At 40.2% G+C, this 22031-nt stretch overlaps 1 protein-coding gene across 1 annotated transcript in view; it reads right to left on the reverse strand.

The window, feature by feature from the left end:
- Positions 1 to 22031, reverse strand: part of LOC307251549 (complement C3-like) — a gene marked incomplete at both ends in the record, with an annotated part of 58748 nt that overhangs the window by 34407 nt on the left and 2310 nt on the right. The window contains 5 exons of the mRNA XM_080028917.1: positions 1646 to 1766; positions 2125 to 2227; positions 2398 to 2485; positions 2569 to 2651; positions 4700 to 4788. Coding sequence (XP_079885043.1) covers positions 1646 to 1766; positions 2125 to 2227; positions 2398 to 2485; positions 2569 to 2651; positions 4700 to 4788 — 484 coding nt within the window. The remainder of the gene's footprint in view (positions 1 to 1645; positions 1767 to 2124; positions 2228 to 2397; positions 2486 to 2568; positions 2652 to 4699; positions 4789 to 22031) is intronic.

The following is a 22031-nucleotide window of genomic DNA, read 5'->3' on the forward strand; positions in this document are numbered from 1 at the left end:
TTAGATAGAAAATAACCCACAAAATAAAAAAACATATTACAAAACAAGTGACATAACATTAAAAAATGAATACAATATTACGATTTGCACAAAAAAATGCAGACGGTAACATTTAAAATTATAATCTATTACAAGTATAGTTTCAATAAATCATAACTTTGCATTGAATATTATTCCACACAAAAGCTATATTACAAAATTAAATGACAAGAGACCTCTGCTTTGTACTGCTATTTAACTTGATTCCAACAGAGAGAGCTGTCTACATTTAGATGTTAAGACCTCATCTTCATATCTCAACAAGCTCACCTCACCTTGCTACAGCCTGACTACTCTTGCCTTTGGGTCTATTGGTGAAGCCTTTATTCCTCATGCTGCATCACTGGGCTGTGCTAAGGTGGAGAAGATGTCTGCAGGACAGGTGGCTCAAAGTATTTCAAATGAAAACCTGAAGAGAAAAGAGAAGTATACATGTTGTTACATTATTTATATTAATACATGGTGAAAAGCTTTAAAATGGAAATTAGATAAGATTAAACTCTTGTCATTAAAATGAAATGCAGTTTAGCATCCAACCAGAGTGAAGAGAAGCAGTAACTAATGGAAAGCTAAAGGCCTAGGTAAGGTACAATCAAACGGAAAAGTTTGCTACTGCTTTTTATTAAATCAGAATCAAGCCTTCTGATGATATCTCATGGCTTTATGTATAGCACTTTGATTTACCTTGTGTTGAAAAGTGCCTCACAAATAAACTTGACTTGCCTCAAGTATGCAATATTAACAGTTATTATACTGTGCACTTTTAACACTGATGTAAACTAACACAATAAACCCAAGATTGACAACCATTAATTATAGTGGAAAAGGAATAGCTTTCTAATAACCATTACAAGCAGTGCAAACTTTGGCAAATTATGACAGGGGATGTAGGCTACATGAAAAAACTTTATAAATGCCTCTGATGAATTTAAGCTGGGAGTAACGTTACCCATCCATCTTCCAAAAGTAAGCTAGCAAGTTAACACACTGCTCCTACAACGGCTAAAACAATGCAGCACACTATTTATTCATCACATTAACGTCACTGTAGGCCTACCTCTGTCTTTGTCACGTTTTTCCTCCTCTTCTTTTCCTTTTCAGTCTTCCCTTGGCACGAGAGAGCTTTTGTCATTTTGACATGGTGTGCGCTCTTTCCTTCCGGTTCCGACCGGTGAAGTTACCGTTCATGGTTCAGATACCTGGCTGATCGGCAGAAATCTGGAAGAGTCTATCGGAGGAGAGGGGGGCGCTTCAATTTTTTTTATAGTTTGTCTATCCTCAGTAGTTGTCATATTTTAAGCTTAACTCATATTTTGAAATTATAGTATTAACAGTATTAGTAAAAAAAATTAAAATAAAGTTTTGGTAGCCCATTTCTTTTATTTTTATTTTGTAGCGGCGCCCCCTGCGGATGGATGCGCCCCTAGCATTTGCCTATATTGCCTATGCCCAGGGCCGGGCCTGGAGGCGCCATACTAATATCTTCTGGAGATTGTTTTCCTCTTGTACTTGTAGGGAGTAATTTTGGACCCTAATCAAGCTAAGAGTTATTTGACCCCTTTTAGCAGCTATCAATCACATATAATCGTCAGCCTTTCTTTCTTACCGCTCTCCGTCAGCACACTGACAGCTGCGTATATGGAACTCCCCACCAGGTCATTGATGTTTTGGAAGGTCTGCGTGATGTGCTCTCTCTTCAGTGTGACCACGCCATTACCTTTCTCAATCTAATGTGACATGAAATGAAAATTCATCTTGATATACAGTAGACTAATGTAGTAGAGATATACAGTCAGTGAACAGCTGGAGGTTCATAAGAATGGGTAAATTCTTGCATCCGTCCTGCTTTGTTCTGAACACCGTTCACAAATAATAATATTTACAGATTGGAAATTCAACAATTTAACAAAAATGACTGCTGCCATCTGAGTAACAGGTAATCACTGAAATATTTGAGTTTTTAGAATCTTACAGCACTGGTATAGGGCAAGCCCCAAAATGTATAATGTATGAGATAGAATAACCAATCAACTAGAAAACTGTTCGACAGACTGGGATGTATCAAAAGTATAAATATATGCTTACATCAACCCTCTGACGTGAACTTGTAAAGCTCCTCTTTTGACCCTCTTGCATAACCCCAAACACCACATACGCAACCCCATCCACTTCCTTACCAAACAGATACCTAAGAGCACAAGAGAAAGACATGTTAAAGCCCACAATGAAGTGACAACAATTGACTAAAACAGCAAGAGCACCGACATAACCTCTACATTTTCTCCCGTTATTTTCTCCTACTGTCGATCTACAAGGACTCTAATGACACACAACAAAAACCTTCACATGTTCACATACGTGGCTCTGATGTTGATGGTGAGCTCTTCACTGTCGACATAGAAAAAAGGGCTCCCAGACGTCAGCTTCACCTCAAAACTGGGCAGCACTAAAACATTTGATTGTATTGTTTCAGTTATCGTCTTTTTAGGTTTTGAATAAGAGTAGACCAACAGCTAATGAGGGACTTACCATATTCTTTGACCTCAAAATCTGCCGAAAAGCTCTGCTGTGGGTTGCTCTGGAACTTTGCTACCACCTTCCACAGTCCTGGACTAAGAGATACATTACACACACACAAACATTTTAATAATCAAACTTAAAATCTAAATATTCATAACATTCAAGGACTGACGGTGACACAGGGATCAGACTTCAGACATGAAGCAGATGAATGTTATATTTTAGCTCCTGCGTGTACAATTGTTTTGTAATGTCTGTCTGTCTATTTAAAATTAATATTTGGATCAAAAAATATATGAGATATTACCATACTGGACTATTTATTTGCTCGTATATTGGTTGTCTGGTAACATCCTAATTGTTATCTTTGGACAGAGCCCTGCTAGCTGTTTCTCCCTGTTTCCTGTGATTATGCTACACAAAGCTAACCCTCTCTTGGCTAATGGACAGATATGACAGTGGTGACAATTCTCATCCAACCAGAAATTTAAATTTTTAAATCATAAGTGACAAGTACTGCTGGGGGGGAGTTCACGAGTTTCCCCACTTAGCTAATTACATAATACTGTAGTCTATGCCTCTGCAGTTAGTGTGACTGAGGGGTAATAGAATCCAAGAATCACTATACCAACCAAGTGGAAGATATTTTTAGTTGTCCAAATACTCAATTAGCAACATGGAAATGTGTTGAATAAAACATAAATTAATGTGTTAAGATAAATACACTTTGCATAATCTTAAATGATTTAAGGTGTACATATATTGGTATAATTTACCCATTATCCACCATTTCATGCAAAGGAATTGCTTATAAACAAAATGTATGGAAATAGGGGAGAGTGGGGTGAGATGTGCCACTTTTTACTCAAAGTGACTTTAAAGTGAGGCCTTGACAGTAAAGTCTCCTACTCAAATATGTACATATATTTCAGGGTGTTATGCATCCCCGGCAACAATAACTTTGGATCTGAAATAAACTGTTTAAGAAATATAGCTTTTGGAAAAAGTTGTCTTGTGGCATAACTTGCCCCTGGTGTGGTGTAAGTTGTGCCACTGGAGAGAATACCATGGGGTAAATTGTGCCATTGATATATATATCTCATAAACTGTAATTCAAGACCAATCCATTAGACAATCACTTATTTAAGGTTTATTTAAAGTAAATAAAGTAAATATTTTACAAAGATTGAAGGACACTTTTCTTAAACAAGGCCTAGCAGATCTAATGGTTTTACCTGCCAAGCTCACAATGACAAAGTCACCATCATCATCTTTCTGGCCATCTGAACTCTCATCAGTGGTGTCGTTAAGTGGAACAGAGATGTCAGTCTCTTCTGAGCTACTGTAGACAATCACTTTCTTTTGGTGACCAGCGTATACAGCCATGCCAATGGCACAACTCTCAGAAATGTACTTTGCACTAGCTGCTCCGCCCTTGTAGAACCAACTGCCATCTGGCATATGCGATTCCCCCTCCATTTCTGCCTTTAAATCAAGGCTCAAAACCCATATGTACACCCTGGTTTTTCCTCACCATTAATCTTACCTCTCCACTACTATCTTTGTTTATATGTGGATGTCTGGGGCTTATGTCTTTTCTTTTTGTTATTTTACCTTCATTTTTTACCTACTGAATGCACTATGTTCAGTACTTTGGACAGTGCAAACTGTTATAAATGTGCTTTTATAAATACATTTTACTTACCTACTTACTTATAACTCACCCCAGGCCCTCTGGCACAAATCACCCCAACCCCAGACTTTTGTATAATAAGCATGATGCAGCAGTTTAGGGCTGACATCGTGCTAACTATATAGATAGACACAAAGTGTAGCATACTAAAGCACTAAAACATGTGTCAAATGTTTTCAAACGTGTACAATAATCAGAAAACCTTGATCATGGAAATTTTACTTCGAAAAGGCAAAAAACTGTTTTTTGAGCTTAAATGTGCTTATATCTTATTCCATGTTTCTCCCTTCTTTACAGGATGAGTCAAATGGATGGCTCTTCTTAAATATGTGGTCACATTTCCAATTTCTTCTATGGTTTTCTGTGGCACAACTTCCCCACTGGCACAACTCACCCCACTCTCCCCTACAATGTTACATGTAAAGTTAAGTAAATTAAAATATTCACCTAATGATTTCCCCGAGTTGGAAACCTCCAGAGTGGATGCCTGCGTTCAGAGAAACTGGATCCAGTGGTAAAATTATGCCATCGGGGGTCTTAAAACAGACATTATTGAACAACCATTAAAAGTGAGTTGAACAAGATTAATGAATCATTATGTAAATGCATGCAATATTGATGGTTTTTTCAGCTATTCCATATACTTATTTTATGTCTTACCCTGAAGGGAGAGGCTGCTAAAATGTCTAACTCAATCACTAGAAAGTGTTATGCTTTTTTATTTTTAGGACAGGTGTTACTAAAGAAAGACATGAAAGGTCCCATATTATGCAAAAGGAACTTTTTCGATGTTTTGAACATAAATGTGTGTCCACAGTGTGCCTAGAGACTGCCAAAGTATATAAAAAAAAGAAAACTCTCCTTTTCTCACTCTCCCCTTTCTGAAAACCTCCACCCCTCCCCCCAATTTACTCGAGTCAGAATTCTCTCAGTTTCTGACGTCAAAAAGCCACATCCCCCCACATCCCCCCATTAGTAACCAGAAACGTCCACCGTGCAGTAGTCTATGATAACCCCACCCCCCTATTTCTTATTGGTCCACGGCCCTGAGATCCTCTGGAAAAATATTCCTTCACCGCCATGTTGTTTTCCCCGCTAAGCGACAAGATGCCTGTAGTACAGCAAAGCATGCTGAATGTTGCATAAACCAACACAGAAGCCGATTGCTCATAATCAACTAATTTATCTTAACCACAGCAGTCAAATGCCTCGTTTTTAATAACACAGCAGATAGGAAGCTACTTGTGCTTTTTTTCAAATGGTGAAACTAAAATAAATATTTGTATTGGTATGTTTGCCTGACTGGTGTACAGCTATTAGCTTTGGGACAAGCATCCAGATTTAGCTCATAATAACCTATTTGTATTAACCACAGCTGTCTAGTAATGCCTTGTTTTTAACAGGACAAAGGATTGGAAGCTAATAGTGTAGAAGTCAAACTTTGAAACTAATGTTTTCACTGATTTTAGTGGTATTTTTAGCCGTTAGCTCCCGAGGTAGCTTCGCAGTAGCCTCCATCTTTTGCTCATAATAATCTATTTGTATTAACCACAGCTGTCTAGTAATGCCTCGTTTTTAACAAGACAAAGGATTGGAAGCTAATAGTGTAGAAGTCAAACTTTGAAACTAATGTTTTCACTGATTTTCGCAGTAGCCTCCATCTTTTGCTGCATTTGTGAACATGCCGTTTCCATTAGCTTGTGGCTGTCAGTGCATCTGTATGAACATAATCTTTCATGTAGACAAGGATCGGTCATGTCAAACTGTTCAAAGTGCGGCTGAGCTCCTGCGTTACTAGCACTAGACATGGTTGGCTCCTCAGATCGTGTAGTGACAAGGGCTATGGACGCTATGGACCTATGGACAGAGGGCGAGGCCAATGGCTTCGCTTCCGGACAGGGGCAGGGGGAGCTCTTAGATGGTATATAAAACGAGGGGAGCTGCAGCTTCAGTGGTGTAGTCTAGTTTTTTGTAGTGGGTATACTGTGATGATTCCTTCCTAGCCTCTTCTTGAATATGCAGCATAGCATTTGTTCATTAAACATATGGCTTACACCGTGGTTAGTTTACAATTTTGTTGTTTCTGCATTAGGTGCAGCAAAGGCAAAAAACATTTTACACCTTAGCCTGCCTTTAGAAACACAGAGTTTAGGATTTCTATTCCCAAATGAAATTGGGGGGGGGGGTATGGGGGTCTCCCCCAGATTTTTTTTATATTAAAATACATTGTTTCCCGCCCTCTGGTGACACTCAGGCCCGGATTAAAAGGAAAGATTACACTAGGCATACCGCATTTTTTCGGGCCCCCTCCAAATGGATACTTCACGATTTGGTGAAAAAACTACATACATTTGAACTGCCACAAGAGTATTATGCTCATTAATTTGTTTAAGAGTTGCGCGTTTGTAAACGGGAGTAAAGAGAAACGTACCCGTGTATGCAAGTTCACGTCTGTTCGTGAGCTCAGTGAAGGAGCATTTATGTAAGGTGCGTGCAGAGTCCAGTGTGGGAGCAATTTTTCAAACTGGATGAAAAACAGTGCCATGCAATGCTTTATTCAGCATAAAGTTAAAACACTTGTGCAAGCCTGATCTAAACACAAAAGCCTTGCGCGAGCGAAGCAGCGATTCACCTGGTGAAACCTGGCGTGGAACTCTATGGTGGGTAACGGCGAAATTCACAGTGAGACATCGCCGGTGTGAGCCGCCGCACAGAAAAACTCTGGTTTGACGACTAATAATAACCGGGGAGCAGAGCCGGCCCAAGCCTTCATGAGGCCCTAAGCCGAATTTGATTAGGGCCCCCCTCTCCAATGTTATCGTGGCCAGGGCCGTCCATAAGGGGTAGAAAGTGGGAAGGCTTTCTAGGGCCCAGCCACTTAGGGGGCCCATGGTCTTTGGAAGCCAAGAACCTAACTAAACTAAACTTCATTTTTAGATATTTATGTCAATATCTATTCAAAGTTGGGTGTTTACACAGAGCCGCGGCTCCGCTTACGGCCATTTAAAAAGCAGTAGAAAAGCAGAAATGTTCAAAATGTTTCAGATTGAGCACAGCGGAGTGTGACTGTTTCAAACATAATCCATCCTATAAACCCTTTGTGTGCCAAATGGTGACAAGATTGGGTTTTGATATTAAACAGTTTTGTCTGGATTATATTTCCTGAGTCATTCCTGCTCACGGAAAACACATGTAGGTAGCTACCTGCTACTTTTGTCTGGGTGTCGTTGTGAAAAGTATTTGGACCCCATGAAAAAACAGGTTGGGTACCTTTTGTAGTTCTTCTACATTCCATTTACTTTGTAATTTTCCTGAGTATACTAAGGCCCGTGTCCACCTACCGCCTTTTCCCCACCGCAAGTGCCTTTTTTCAATTGATTCCCAATGCGAAGCGGCCGCCTCGGGAAAAGGCGGCCGCTCGGAGAAAAGGCGCAGCGCCCAGCGTTTTTTTTCCAGCGTTTTTGCCTTTTTGTGCGGCCGCTTCGAGATTTGCAAGTTGAAAAAAGTTCAACTTTTCAGAAAGGCGGTGGGGACGTCACCGCCGCTTTTTTCAAAGGGCCAATCAGATAGTAGATCGTCGGGACTCGTCGCCTTGGCAACAAAGAAGACGGAAGAGAAACTGCTTTTTCCGTCTCTGTTTACCCGAAACTGTACGAAAATAGTGACTTAAAATGATCAGAACAGAGGGAGGAGAGCCCGTTTGTGGCAGCAGATTAGGCGAACACTTGATTCGCTGTATTTTTATCTCCTACGGATCGTTTCATGCGCACACGTCAGCCTACAACTTGCTCCGTGTGTGTTTGCAGGAGCCGCGATAACTCCTCATCCAAACAGAGGATGGTGGAAAGTATTCTCTGTTTCATAAGACTACTCATATTAAAATGTATACGATTTAAATAGAAAACAGCAAGCCTAAACAGTTAAACCAGTGTTAGGTCTGACTGACAGGTGACGATCAGCATTTTCTCTCCCCCGATCACAGCACTCTCTCTCCCAGCTCATAAAGGGGGTGTGGCCTGAATCCAAGATGGCAGTATGTTAGTCTTTGGCCGTGTCTGAACTGCCATACTAGCGTCCTACATCCTACATACTCATGCATACTCTCTACTCAAAGATCGATTGTGTATGCGAGCTGCGTCGAAACGTTCTCAGTTGAAGTATACTCAAGCAATGAAGAATTTCTTCTTCTTCTTATAAGATTCAGGCAGTTTAGACGCTGTTAAGCTTATAACCGCCCTCTACAGGTTAGATATTGAACTAGATTTTTACAGTCCTGTGTTCATCATCTGTGTTTTAGACCTCTTGTTTTCAGTGGCGTTTTCTCCCGGGGCCTATTGCATAAAAGTGGAATAAAGACATCCAGGATGATTGATAAAGCCAGCCTTGACAAAGTCTAGCCTGGGCACTTTGGATTAGTCAGTTGCATAAACGCCAATCCAGGATGTAAAGGGGCTGCTTTGTCAAGCCAGGTGTAAGTAATTCTGTTAAGTGCCAGCCCACAGCTTTCAGAAGTAGACCCAAAGATCGAACACAGATTTACTGATGGAAAAATGGAAAAGACGGCCCATTTTCCCACAATGCCTTGCTAGTTTAAACCGTAAGTCAGGGGGCAGTTCATTTCATACAGGAGATGTATTCTCTGCCAACTGTTCTTGATGTCCCTGCATTGTTTTATGATAAAATAGTTGACAGTGAGCAGTCTGCAGGTGCATCTAAAAAAATTTATATCATGGAAAGTCCATTCAAAAAGTGAAACTTTCATAGATTCATTACAAGAAGTGAAATATGTCAGGCCTTTTTTTGGATGATTGATTGATCATGGAATAAAAAATCCAGTATCTCAAAATATTAGAATGTTACATACAACCAATCAGAAACAGGATTTATAATACAGAAATGTCGACCTTCTGAAAAGTATGTTTATTCTAGATTAATTTCACTTCATGTGTAATGAATTTCTAGAATATATTTAAATTTAACTTTTTGAATTCAATTACAGAAAAAAGGAATTTTTCATTGATATTGAATTTTGTTTCAGATGCACCTCGATATAGTTATAAGTACAAAGTGAATTTATTTGACCCACACTTGCAACGTCATCTGCCATCGATAATCAATTGTATAAATATAGCCTGCAATATGAACAGACTATCACATAAATTATTATAATTTATATCATTGCATCTTAATCTAATTATAATTAAGTTAATTATAAATGGTTCAGGTTAAATAAATAAAAAAGAAGAACTATTTAACTAAATGACAATGCAGTCTTTTATGTGGTACCTTAAAACAGGTTAATGAAAATAAAGCAATACACGGAAGATCATGGAATAACTGTTAAACACCTTGATTTCAGATCGGAGTGACAGCTGACTGAGCCAATCAGGCAACAGAATAAGTTTATCCTTTACGTTTAGCCTGGTCCCGACCAGGCTAAACGTAAAGGATAAATCTCCATGGTAATTTATGTCCCTCCGCTTTTATGCAACCAGATCATGGCTAACGCAAGCCAGGATAACCGAAATATCCTAGGTTAATCCCTTATCCTAGTTTTATGCAATAGGCCCCGGGGGCCAAGGGAAGCCAGGCTTCCCTGTTTTTTAGGCTGTAGTTGTCATCCAATAAAAACATTTATATTAACAGTTTCGGTAATCTTTGGTGCTGTGTTGCTGTCATTTCTTCCCCATTTCTCTCCTCACGTTGAGCATTTCACAATGCGCGAAACAGCGCCCCTTTACATTTAGATTCTGAAGACGCGGCGAAACACGACACTGCACACTGTATGTCTGCGAGGAAGCCAAGGGAAGCCAGGCCGAGCTGGCTTCCCTTGGTAAAAAAAAGAAAAAGAATTGACCAATCAGGTGAGGACACTGCCCTCCTGTGATTGGTCAGGAGGGTGTCAGGAGGGTGCCAAGGGAAGCCACTCGGCCTTCACACCAATCAAATCAAAGCATCATTATCAACGTCACTGAAATTTAACAACAATAACAATAGCGGGAGATTAGCATGTTTGCATTGTTATCATATTAGCAAGAACAGTTATGGAGGGTGGAGATTTTGAGTATTTAGTAACAAATTATTTTACCAAACTGCCAATTGAGAAGCCATTAAAAATCAAATCTGACGGCAGGCCAATGCGTGTGGAGAGAAAGAAAGTTTATCGCACTTTCCGTGAGGAGAACTATGTCTGCACCGAGTGGCTAGCTGGTAGCGGCAAACTTCAGCTAAGCTTCCTCTACAAATAGTGAGTAAAATACACACCTTCTCCCGGCGCGGGTTAACTGTTCCCTTAACTGTCTGTGTAGCTATGTGTGTTGTGTTTTGTGTTATTTTATTGCTAATTGTGCCTTGATTGCCTGGATTAAGTTGCATTGGTAGGCCTACTGTATATCCACTGAAGTTGTTCTGGGTTGTCTTAAGTAGGCTATAGTGTTGTAATGAATATTTGGCTTAAACGAAAAGGATGTCTCGAAAGTGTGTATGTCAAGCACCTACAACTCATTGTGTGAGTCGTGTCTCACGTGAACTTGAAACTTAAAATAGCCTAAAACGTCCCCTAATTATATTGTGAATGAATTCGAATCTGCATTGGGCATTAAGCGGCTAGTTGTGCATTCCAGTCGGGGTGGGGGGGGGGGTGCATTTATAATAAAATTTATAATTTAATAAGACGATAAGGAGGTGTGAGAGAGAGAGTGAGAGAGAGAGAGAGAGAGAGAGAGAGAGAGAGAGAGAGAGAGCGAACGAGCGGTGTCGGACAGATTACAGGCGTGTAAATCCTGGTAAAGTGACCAGGCGCTTTAATAGCTCTTGTAGTTATATTAAATACAAGCTGCGACGTAGCCTACCCTTTTCTGTCCCCCACCTTCCAATAAACATGTAGATTAAAGGTGTTGTCTCACTTGGCTTCCTCAAAAAAAATCCCCACGCCACGCCACTGCTTGTTTTATAATAATGATGTTTTGAGGCGGAGGATCCCTCCGACGCTCTCTGTCCGGTGTTCTGACATTTTCTGCTCCCTCGTCAGATTTTGCTACCTATCAGAAAATGCTACCCTACGTCATGGTAGCGTATAGACAATTACCTCATCAAATGATGCATCCACTACAGAATCACGTTATTTTACACCACTACTCACCCTATGTAGGCCTACACACAGTGTAGCCTACACTGTAGGAATATGGGGAGCATATTTTGATGCTGTTAGTGTTTAATAGCCTATATCAAATTATGCAACCCTATCAGAAAATGCTACCTCACGTAATTGGTAGCGTATTTGATCTGTAGACCCATTAACTATCAAATAATGCTCCCACTACAGAATCACGTTACTTACAACACCACTACTCACCCCATGTAGCCTACACTGAAAGCTGTATATTTTTATGCTACTTTATAACGTTATTATAGATTTAGTAGGGTATAATGTGAGATCAATTGTCTCTATCAAATAATGCTCCCACTACAGAATCACGTTATTTTACACCACTACCTATGTACACCCCCCTCCCACCACCACCACCGGCGAAAACTTTCTCCACTCCGAGTCTGGTAAAGTTAACACATAGAAAAGCCTATCATTTTATTTCTATATTCAGCAGCAAAGCCAGTGTCTACATGCTCACAGGTCAAAAGGCACAATTTAAACATATGTGTAGCATAATTACGCAGTTAAAAACATGTTTTGAAGAAAATACTCGGTAGCAAAAAAAGGTAGCAGAATCTGACGGCTGCTCACGCAGGATTGTTATTTTCGGAATGCGCATGCGCAGAACCACTACGGAGCAAAATCTGACGGGTAGCAGAAAATGTCAAGTCACCGGCTCATCAGCACTCAGCTGTCTGTGAGTTGAGCTGGACGAGCCGCGGTGTGTGGAACAGCGATCTGTTCTAATCTCTCTCCACTATCAGACTCACTTCACTCATTTCACTTAGTGACTCTAATGTTGTTAGGTATTTATCTTCATCTCTTATCTATTGTAAGAGTTTATGAATGACTGCACGAACAGTTGTCAGATCGCGGAACCCCAAACAATGTTGTTGCCTAGCAACTTGCTCGAAAATATTTCATTTTCCTGGGCGGGTAGAATTGACCCAATGTATTGTGGGGCGGTTGAGTAGGAAAAGTATACAATCGATTCATACCCAAAATCTTCCCGGAAGTTAGTACTCATCCGGGAATTTCTCACATACCCAAACTCACATACCCAACCGTCACATACTCAAATTGAAGTCAAAATGAGTATGAGTAGGACGTTAGTATGGCAGTCCGGACACGGCCCTACAGTTTTTAAGTGATTTTTTACTCTAAATTTTATTCTACAATCCTTTTTTTTAAATGTACACTTTTGCACTTTGGTAAACCTGCTCATACATCTGACTGCTTCAACAACATGAGTCTACCGGTTTACCTGCTGCTCGCCTGCGTGCTCGTCTCGCATTCTGTGGGAGTTCTGGGATTTAGTGATGGGTCATTCGCTTCTTCTCGGATTATTCTTCCAAACTCTGGAACTATGCTGCTTTCTGATGCTGGCGGATCTGCAGCAATCCGTATGTCCGCGTCGGTCTTTCCTGGCTGTTCTACCGGGTCTCAACTCCTCAGCTGGGCAGAAGTACGGCAGTTTCGGCCCAACAGCTGCAGACGCGACCGGGAAGTCGGCGCTGCCCGCTCGACAAGATCAGCGGGCCTTTGGATTGTCCTACTCGTGGTCCTATCAGGTAATATCCATCCAAACCCAGGCCCAGAAGTGATTTTGAGTCCTGACGATTTAAAGTAGCGAAGGCTTGCGTTTTGTCCATGTCAACGTGCGCAGTCTGATTAACAAAATCGACGCTATTCGTCTGTGGGCTAAAATGACAGAAAGTGACGTAATTGTCTTGTCAGAGACATGGCTCAAACCATCACGAACAACATGATTCATATCGATGGCTATAATCTCTTTCGGACGGATCGTGTGAATAAAGGAGGGGGCGTAGCCATATATGCAAAGGCTTCGTTGGATTGCTGTTCCGTCGAAACAATAACAAAACCGAAGTTTTTTGAACTGTGTGCTGTCAAATTAAATCTCCCCAATGACACTTCATTGACTGTGGTAGGATGCTACCGCCCACCATCAGCTGTAGCTGCGGCAACTGCTCTGCTTTCTGATTTTCTGCAAGAACTGTCCAATGAGTTTATCGTTCTGGGAGACTTGAATTGGGACTGGCTTTCGCCTTCATCACCGTTAAAAGACATTTGCGACGCGTTAAACTTGACGCAACTAGTTCAGTCACCTACACGCCTCAATCTAAAATGAATGGACAAATCTACATTAATCGATGTAATTCTGACTAATTCCCCACACAAGTACTCTGCCTCCGGTGTTTTATGTAATGATGTCAGTGATCACTGTATGGTTGCCTGTGTTAAAAATTGTAAAATGACTAAAACCAAGCCGCGGTTTATTTTTAAACGAAATTACAAACGCTTTAATGAGCAAGCATTTCTTTATGACATCTATCAAAGTGATTTAAATTTAGTGTGTTTTATGGATGATGTTGAACTGGCATGGGATTATTTTAAGAAGACTTTTTTAGCCATAATTGATAAACATGCTCCTACTATAAGATATAGAGTGAGGGGCAGAGACAACCCCTGGTTTAATGACAGCATTGCAACTGCAATTAGAGAACGAAATGAAGCATGGATAAAAGCAAAAAGAAATAATAATGACAAATGTTGGTTAAATTATAGGGTATTAAGAAACAAATGCACAAGACTAATAAAAAATACAAAAAGTGAGTATTATCTGAATTTAATAAATGAAAACCTCAGTGATCCTAAAAAATTTTGGAAAGCTATTAAATCTTCTTCAGGTGATGTGCCACCTCCCGCTATCCCTGAATTCATTACAACAAGCCATGGTGAAGTTAGGGGTAAACAAAGCATACTAGATACTTTCAACGAGCACTTTATTAATGCAGGAAGAGATACCCAGTCAACACTTCCAGCCACCCCCATGGATAGTGGAACCTCCATCATTGATTCATCTAATGAAAGTCTAAATAATTTTAACTTCACTCCAATATCTGCCGCGGAAGTACAAAAGGCCTTGTTGGGGTTGGACTGTAAAAAGTCTGCTGGGCCAGACCAGATTGAGCCATATTTTCTTAAAACTGCTGCGAACTTGATTGCTGGCCCTATCTCCTCCATCTTCAATCTTAGTCTACACTGTGGTTCTATCCCAAAGTCATGGAAATCTGCATTTGTCCTTCCACTTTTAAAAAGCGGAGACCCTTCGGTTTTAGATAATTATCGCCCAATCTCCAGACTATCTGTCTTGGCCAAACTGCTTGAGTCTTTCATAAATGAGCAACTAAAACATTTCTTATCTGACAACTCCATTTTGAATCCCACTCAGTCTGGCTTTCGACAAGGACATAGTACAATTACTGCTGTAACCTCAGTTACAAATGATATCTTACATACTTTAGATAACAAGAAGTCTTGTGCTGCTTTATTTATTGACCTTTCTAAAGCATTTGACACTGTGGACCATCACTTTCTCCTGCAGAGATTGCAAAGTATAGGCTTTAGTACCACTGTATTAAGCTGGTTCACTAATTACCTGAGTGGTAGAACTCAGTGTGTGGCATTGGATAACTGTACCTCATCTTTGCTGGAAGTAAAAATGGGTGTCCCACAAGGGTCAGTTTTGGGCCCCATTTTATTTTCCATTTATATAAACAATTTAGGTAGGGACTTAAAGCAAACAAAGATTCATCTTTACGCAGATGATACCATTATGTATACATCTGCCACATCAGTCAGTGAAGCAATTACATATTTACAGTCTGCTTTTAGTGTAGTACAAAAATCTCTGGTAAGCTTAAAGTTGGTACTAAATGCTACAAAAACTAAGTCAATGATTTTTACCCGTTCACGCTCTCCAATAAACATCACTTTAACAACTCAGGATGGTACGATAATAGAGAGAGTATCGTCTTACTTAGGTATCTGGCTTGATGATAAGCTGTCTCTCGGGGTCCATATTGTGAGCCTTTTAAAAAAACTTAGACCTAAATTAGGTTTCTTTTTTCGCATGAAAAAGTGTTTTCCTCATTTAGCAAGGAAAAGGTTAGTGCAGAGCACTTTCTTATCAGTATTAGATTATGGTGACCTCATTTACAGTCATATGAAAAAGTTTGGGAACCCCTCTCAGCCGGCATTATAATTGACTCTGCTTTCACAAAAAAAATATAAAAGTGGTATGTCTTTAATTTACCAGGAACAGCTAAGTACTGGGATGTTTTCCAAACAAAGATTTTTTGAAAAGCAGTATTTGGTTGTATGAAATAAAATAAAATGTGAAAAACTAGCTGTGCAAAAATATAGGAACCCTTGTGGTTCTGTTGATTTTAATGCCTGTAACAGCATGTAAAACTGATGACTTTAAACACAAAGTTGGTTGGATTATGTTGTTAAGCCTTGAACCTCATAGAAATGTCTGTTTAATCATGAGAAAATGTATTTTAGGTGCCTAAATGCAAGTTGCACTTCTCTTTGACTCTCTGCTGAAGTGAGACAGAATGGGATCATCAAAACAGCTCCCAAAAGATCTGAAAAACAAAGATTGTTCATTGTCATGGTTTAGGGGAAGGCTACAAGAAGCTTTCCCAAAGGTTTCAATTGTCAATTTCGACTGTAGGGAACGTTGTCAGGAAATGGAAGGACACAGGCATAGTGGCAGTTAAACCCAGGCATGGCAGACCAAGAAAAAAACAGGAGCGGCATAGGTGGAGGATTGTGAGAATGGTTGCACACAACCCACAGATCACCTCCAAAGACCTGCAAGAACATCTGGCTGCAGATTGTGTATCTGTACATCGTTCAACAATTCAGCGCGATTTGCACCAAAACATCTGCTTTTTATAAAGACCAAATAACTTAATTTTTGTCTCATCAGTCCAAAGCATTTTCTTCCAATATGAAGCTGGCTTGTCTAAATGAGCTTTTGCATACTCCATGCAACTGTATCTGTGGCGTGGGCGCAGAAAGGGCTTCCTTCTCATCACCCGACCATACAGATGTTTTGGTGCAAATTGCACTGAATTGTTGAACCATGTACAGATGCACAATCTGCAGCCAGATGTTCTTGCAGGTCTTTGGAGGTGATCTTTGGGTTGTGTGCAACCATTCTCACAATCCGCCGCATATGCAGCTCTTGTACTTTTCTTGGTCTGCTAGACCTGGGTTTAACTGCAACTGTGCCTGTGTCCTTCCATTCCCTGACAACGTTCCTTACAGTAGAAATTGACAATTGAAACCTTTGGGAAAGCTTCTTGTAGCCTTCCCCTAAACCATGACAATGAATAATCTTTGTTTTTAAGATCTTTTGGGAGCTGTTTTGATGATCGCATTCTGTCTCACTTCTGCAGAGAGTCAAAGAGAAGTGGAACTTGCATTTAGACACCTAAAATACCTTTTATCATGATTAAACAGACCTTTATATGAGGTTCAAGGCTTAACAACATAATCCAACCAATTTTGTGTTTAAAGTCCTCAGTTTTACATGCTGTTACAGGCATTAAAATCAGCAAGACCACAAGGGTTCCCATATTTTTGCACAGCCAGTTTTTCACATTTTATTTAATTTCATAAAACTAAATACTGCTTTTCAAAAAATCTTTGTTTGGAAAACATCCCAGTACTTAGCTGTTCCTGGTAAATGAAAGACATACCACTTTTATCTTTTTTGTGTGAAAGCAGAGTCAATTATAATGCCGGCTGAGAGGGGTTCCCAAACTTTTTCATATGACTGTATATGCATTCTTCCTCATCGCTATTAAACAAACTAGATGTAATTTACCATTCAGCCCTGCGCTTCATCACAGGTGCCCCAGCTAGAACTCACCACTGCATTCTGTATGAGGCTGTACAATGGCCCTCCCTCTCCCTTAGAAGGAAACTACATGCACTGATTTTTATTGCGAAAGCACTAATGGGTAAACTACCCCTTTACATTTCAAATTTGCTTTCCTTCCATAACAGTGTTTACAAAACAAGGTCATCAGAATATATGTTATTAACCACACCACTAACAAGAACACAACTGGGTACAACAGCTTTCTCATCATATGCACCAAAGGTCTGGAATGAACTTCAAGCCACTCTAAAGCTGGAATCACTCCCACCACTCAGTACCTTTTAAAAACATGTTACAATCAGCTCTAAAAGAACACTGCAACAGTTTTTAACCTGATGCCTTTTATTTATTTTTAATTTGTTTTTTTTAGCTGTATTAGCTTGTTTTTATATAGCCTGTTATGAAGTGTAATTTTAGCATTATAGTGTCAATTGTGGTGTACTTTGTTTGTGTGTGTGTGTGTGGCCTTGTGCAAATTCTGCAACTTCTTTTCTGCTGCCTGTCTTGGCCAGGACTCCCTGTGAGAAGAGTTACTGTAACTCAATGGGACCTTCCTGGTGAAATAAAGGTTAAAGAAAAATAAAATAAATAAAATAAAATAAAACGCTTGAAAAAAGCGTTCGAAAAAACCGGTCGAAAAAAACGCTCAGTAGACACACTCCCGAGCGCACAGCCAGCGTTTAACGCTGGAAAAAGGCGTTAGGTGGACACGGGCCCTAATAGGTTTAAATTCTCTCTCCCCAATTTCCCTTTGGGGACTATAACTTCTAAAGGCTTTGACATAAGTCTTCAGGTTGACATGACCAGCAGGTCTGACCAGTTTTTCACAAAGCCGGGTCATATCACAATGAAGCTGACGAGCAGCATCATCCTGTTTTAATTATTGCCGTAACCACCAAAGTCCTGCTTTCTGTATTGTTTCTAAACAATAAAAACAGACCTAAAAAAGTTCATAATGCAAAGATAGACACACAGTTGTTGATGTTGTTTTTTAAGTGTTATGTATTTCAACAATACCACCAAAATATTTCAAATTATTTAATGTCATGTGCAGAAATACAAAAAAGTGCAATATTTGGTGCAGTCAATTAGTGTAAATGTATCTCACCAGAAAATAGTAGCATAGAAAACGTGCACATTGTGAAAAAACTGTTTGCTTTAGTGAATACTAAAGAAGAACAATGTCTCTGTGTGAACTGATTATTTTGTAGAGATCTGTTGATCTGTTAACAATTGTGTGAGTGTAAGGGAATCAAAATAAATTGGTTGGTATGCTGGGTTAAGTCAGAAATGTGCTACTATTTTAAAATAATAATGAGCCCTTGCTCCCCCAACTGTCCCTGCAAGTCCCTGGTTGATAAGATAGTTAGTCTCTCTACAAATACATGTATGTGTTTATTGAGGGATGAGCGCACTCACACTCATTGTTGATAGGAGTAATGGGTAAGGGGGTAATTGACTGGAGGTTTTCAGGGGCCCAGCCATTAGTGTGGGCAGGCCTGATCGTGGCCAAATGATTGACTATTGTTAAATGTCATTCACACACCCAGTTCATCGCTAGTGCCTCCAATGTCCAGCTTAGTGAAAATAGTAGCCAGCCGAGATCCTGACTCCCCTAGGGTGGTCCGGGGGTATGCCCCCCGGGAGATTTTTTTTACCTTTTTAAATTGAAATGCATGAATTTGGTGCACTTTGAGAGGGAAATTAAGAGGCTAAATCTGAGGAATTTTGTGTGAACAAATAATTTGGAGATACTGGCTCGAATGAAGTAGAATTAAAAGCTATTGAAGAAAGACATGGATTTTACATAAAAATATAATGCAGTGTCCTCTGGGATGGGCTTGGTGCTTTTTTTTCTTTTATGGGACATATTTCTCTGTAATATAATGAATGTATTTAAATGCAGTGAGAGGAACGAAGCAGAAGAATTCTATTGTCCAGCTATCTTTTTTTCCATAGATGAGGCTGAAATAGGCTATAGACTATACACAGTGCATGGGCAACTGAGGGCAGCCCCATTTCCAATTTTTTTAAATAAACTCAATACCGAGTGATAAGTTAACCTCGGATGAACTGATTCAATTATTAGGCTATTAACTATCCAGACCAAAACATTGTATTCCTTTTTTTGTATGATAACTTACATTTGCATAATATGATGTTAATATCAAACACACATACTAAAAAAATAAAAAAATAAAAAATATATAAAATGTTTTCTTTTTTTTTCTTTTTTTTTAATCCTTCTCACTGGGCCCCCTAGTGGAAATGGGCCCTAGGCACGTGCCTAGAATGCCTATGCCTATATCCAGCCCTGGTGACACTACAATAGAAAAACACAAAAATCAGTAAATCTGTTCTAGGCCCTTGTAGGGGGTATGCCCCCCGGGAGATTTTTTTTACCTTTTTTTAAGTGAAATGCATGAATCTGGTAGCCTGGAAATCCTGACCCTGATATCTTGAACGATAGAGGGTCTGGCGACGATCAATAGTAATTTCCAACTCTAGGGGCGGCTCCTACTCGTGCATTTCAAATGCCACTGCACGCAGTTGGATAGCACTACAACCAATCAGAGCGATGCACAAGTGACGTAAGCCCCGTTCGTTTAGCGAACAGCTGTTAAACTGTTCAATTAAACGTTTGCCGTTGTCGGTCGGCAAAACAGAACATTCCACTTACTTGCTAGTGAAAGCTATGAGTCCCGTCTTCCAATTCGTTAAGGGTCGAGGCCAAAGCAGTCTCAAACTCACACAACATATCCGCAGCCATCTTTGATGTTTACTATCACAGCTTCGACGTCGCATGCACGTCACTGTCGTCATCCGGTTACGTCCTCCCCAGAGCACCATATAAAGGGCTCTGGCGCGCCCATATTAGATAGAACCAATTGAAACGTTATACCAGATTTCTGGTATTCTTGATAAGCTTCAACGGAGGGTGTCCAGACCAACACGCGCAGCAAATTTAATTTGCCTGCGCCTAGTGGCAGGTCTGGGAATGCCAGGCTATGAATCTGGTGCACTTTGAGAGGAAAATTAAGAGGCTTAATCTGCAGAATTGTGTGAACAAAGAATTTGGAGACGCTGGGTCGGGTGAATTAGAAGCTATTGAAGAAAGACACTTGGATTTTCCATAAAAATATTAATTTAAAATAAAATATTATGCAGGGTCCTCTGGGATGGGCTTGGTGCGCTTTTTCTTTTATGGGACATATTGCTCTGTAATACAGTGAATGCATTTAAATGCAGTGAGAGGAACTAAGCAGTAGAACTCTGTTGTCCAGCTATCTTTTTTTCCACAGACGAGGCAGAAATAGACTGTAGACTATACACAGTGCATGTGCAACTGAGGGCAGTCCCATTTCCATTTTTTTTTTAAATAAACTCAATACACACTGTGCATGGACGTGAACGTGACGTGATCAGTTAACCTCGGATTATCTCCCAGATGAACTGATTCAATTATTAGGCTATTAACTATCCAGACCAACACATTGTATTCCACATTTTTTTGTATGGTACATAACATTTGCATAATATGATGTTGATATCAAACATAGCCTACAAACTAAAAAAAAAAAAAAACTAAAAAAAAAAAAATTGGGGGGGGGGGGGGGCCTGGCGGTCGGGGGCCCTAAGCAACCGCTTAGTTCGCTTATGCCTCGGGCCGGCTCTGGTTTTCTGTCATGTTACTCAGTGCATGAGTTGACGGGGTGAATCAATCGCCACCTAAGCCTATGAAAACTGCACTGATGATCCGATCTTGAAGTGCTCGCAAAAGTTAATATGAATTTCAGACCGGTTATGCAAACTGAGAATATTACTTTTTCCTCATTGGGAGAAAATAAGTCCCTGCGCGCTTTTGGTGTGCTCCGACAGCACCGTGTGCGTCTCCCGAGGGGACTACTGAACTGAATGTTGAGTCGCGCTGCCAGTATTTTCGGGTTGGACATCGCCCTTTCTTTTACCCAACCGTTCGCAATGAAACGGGCCGTGGGGTAATACCTGGTCCCGCATCTATTATAAGTCCGTTGCGACTTCCACAGGGACACAGCGCACAGGTTGAATTTATGAATGAAAGTATGACAGTTGAGTTCTGTCACTATAGAATTTGTTACGTGTCATTTCGCATTTCTTAGTGGGCATACGGAAATGCTGGAGCTTTCTAAAGGCTCAGTTATGCTCCAATTCCGTGCGTAAATAGAGACGTACGTTTACAACGTTATATCCGTCACTGCCCTCATACTTCCATGCGTCCTTTATGTTGGAATGGACATTAAGCAAATCAACCATTAGTGGGCAGCATCGCCGCTCAGTGTAAAAAGTTACTCAAATAGGAAGAAGAAGAGTCAAACAGTGAATTGACTGGAATACATATTTTATAATAGGTCCATGGAAGAAACAACTTTAGCGATATACTACCGTAGCAATGGAAGAGGCTAAACTGGAGGCTGTATTATAGACAGCGGGGGTCTGAGGACATCAATCACGACATGTCAAACAAACTAGTCTCGCACGGACCTCCGGTACTTCTCTATTGCTGCCGTCAGCCTGCCGTCTAGCTGACATTCTTCCCCGTGCGATCCCCGCTCATGCTGCTCTGTTGTAGTTGTATGTCTCTGTGCCCCGGCCGTGTAACTTCATAGATATATACATGTGTATGTAATTTCGTACCAACTCACACAAACCTCTCCTCAAAAGTTAAGACCTTTTCTAAAGTATTATGTCTTTCGTTTGTGTTTGTAAACAAATGTACAGTAAGTGAAAGTGAACTGTTGGCTGTGCGCCCCTTATATTAACCTATATACTATCTATGTGCGCCCCCCGTGATATTCGGTAGTAATGCTCCGTTCTGTCCGTTTGGTACGCAT

Source organism: Ammodytes marinus (assembly GCF_949987685.1).
Source record: "Ammodytes marinus genome assembly, chromosome: 6".
Taxonomy (NCBI): domain Eukaryota; kingdom Metazoa; phylum Chordata; class Actinopteri; order Uranoscopiformes; family Ammodytidae; genus Ammodytes; species Ammodytes marinus.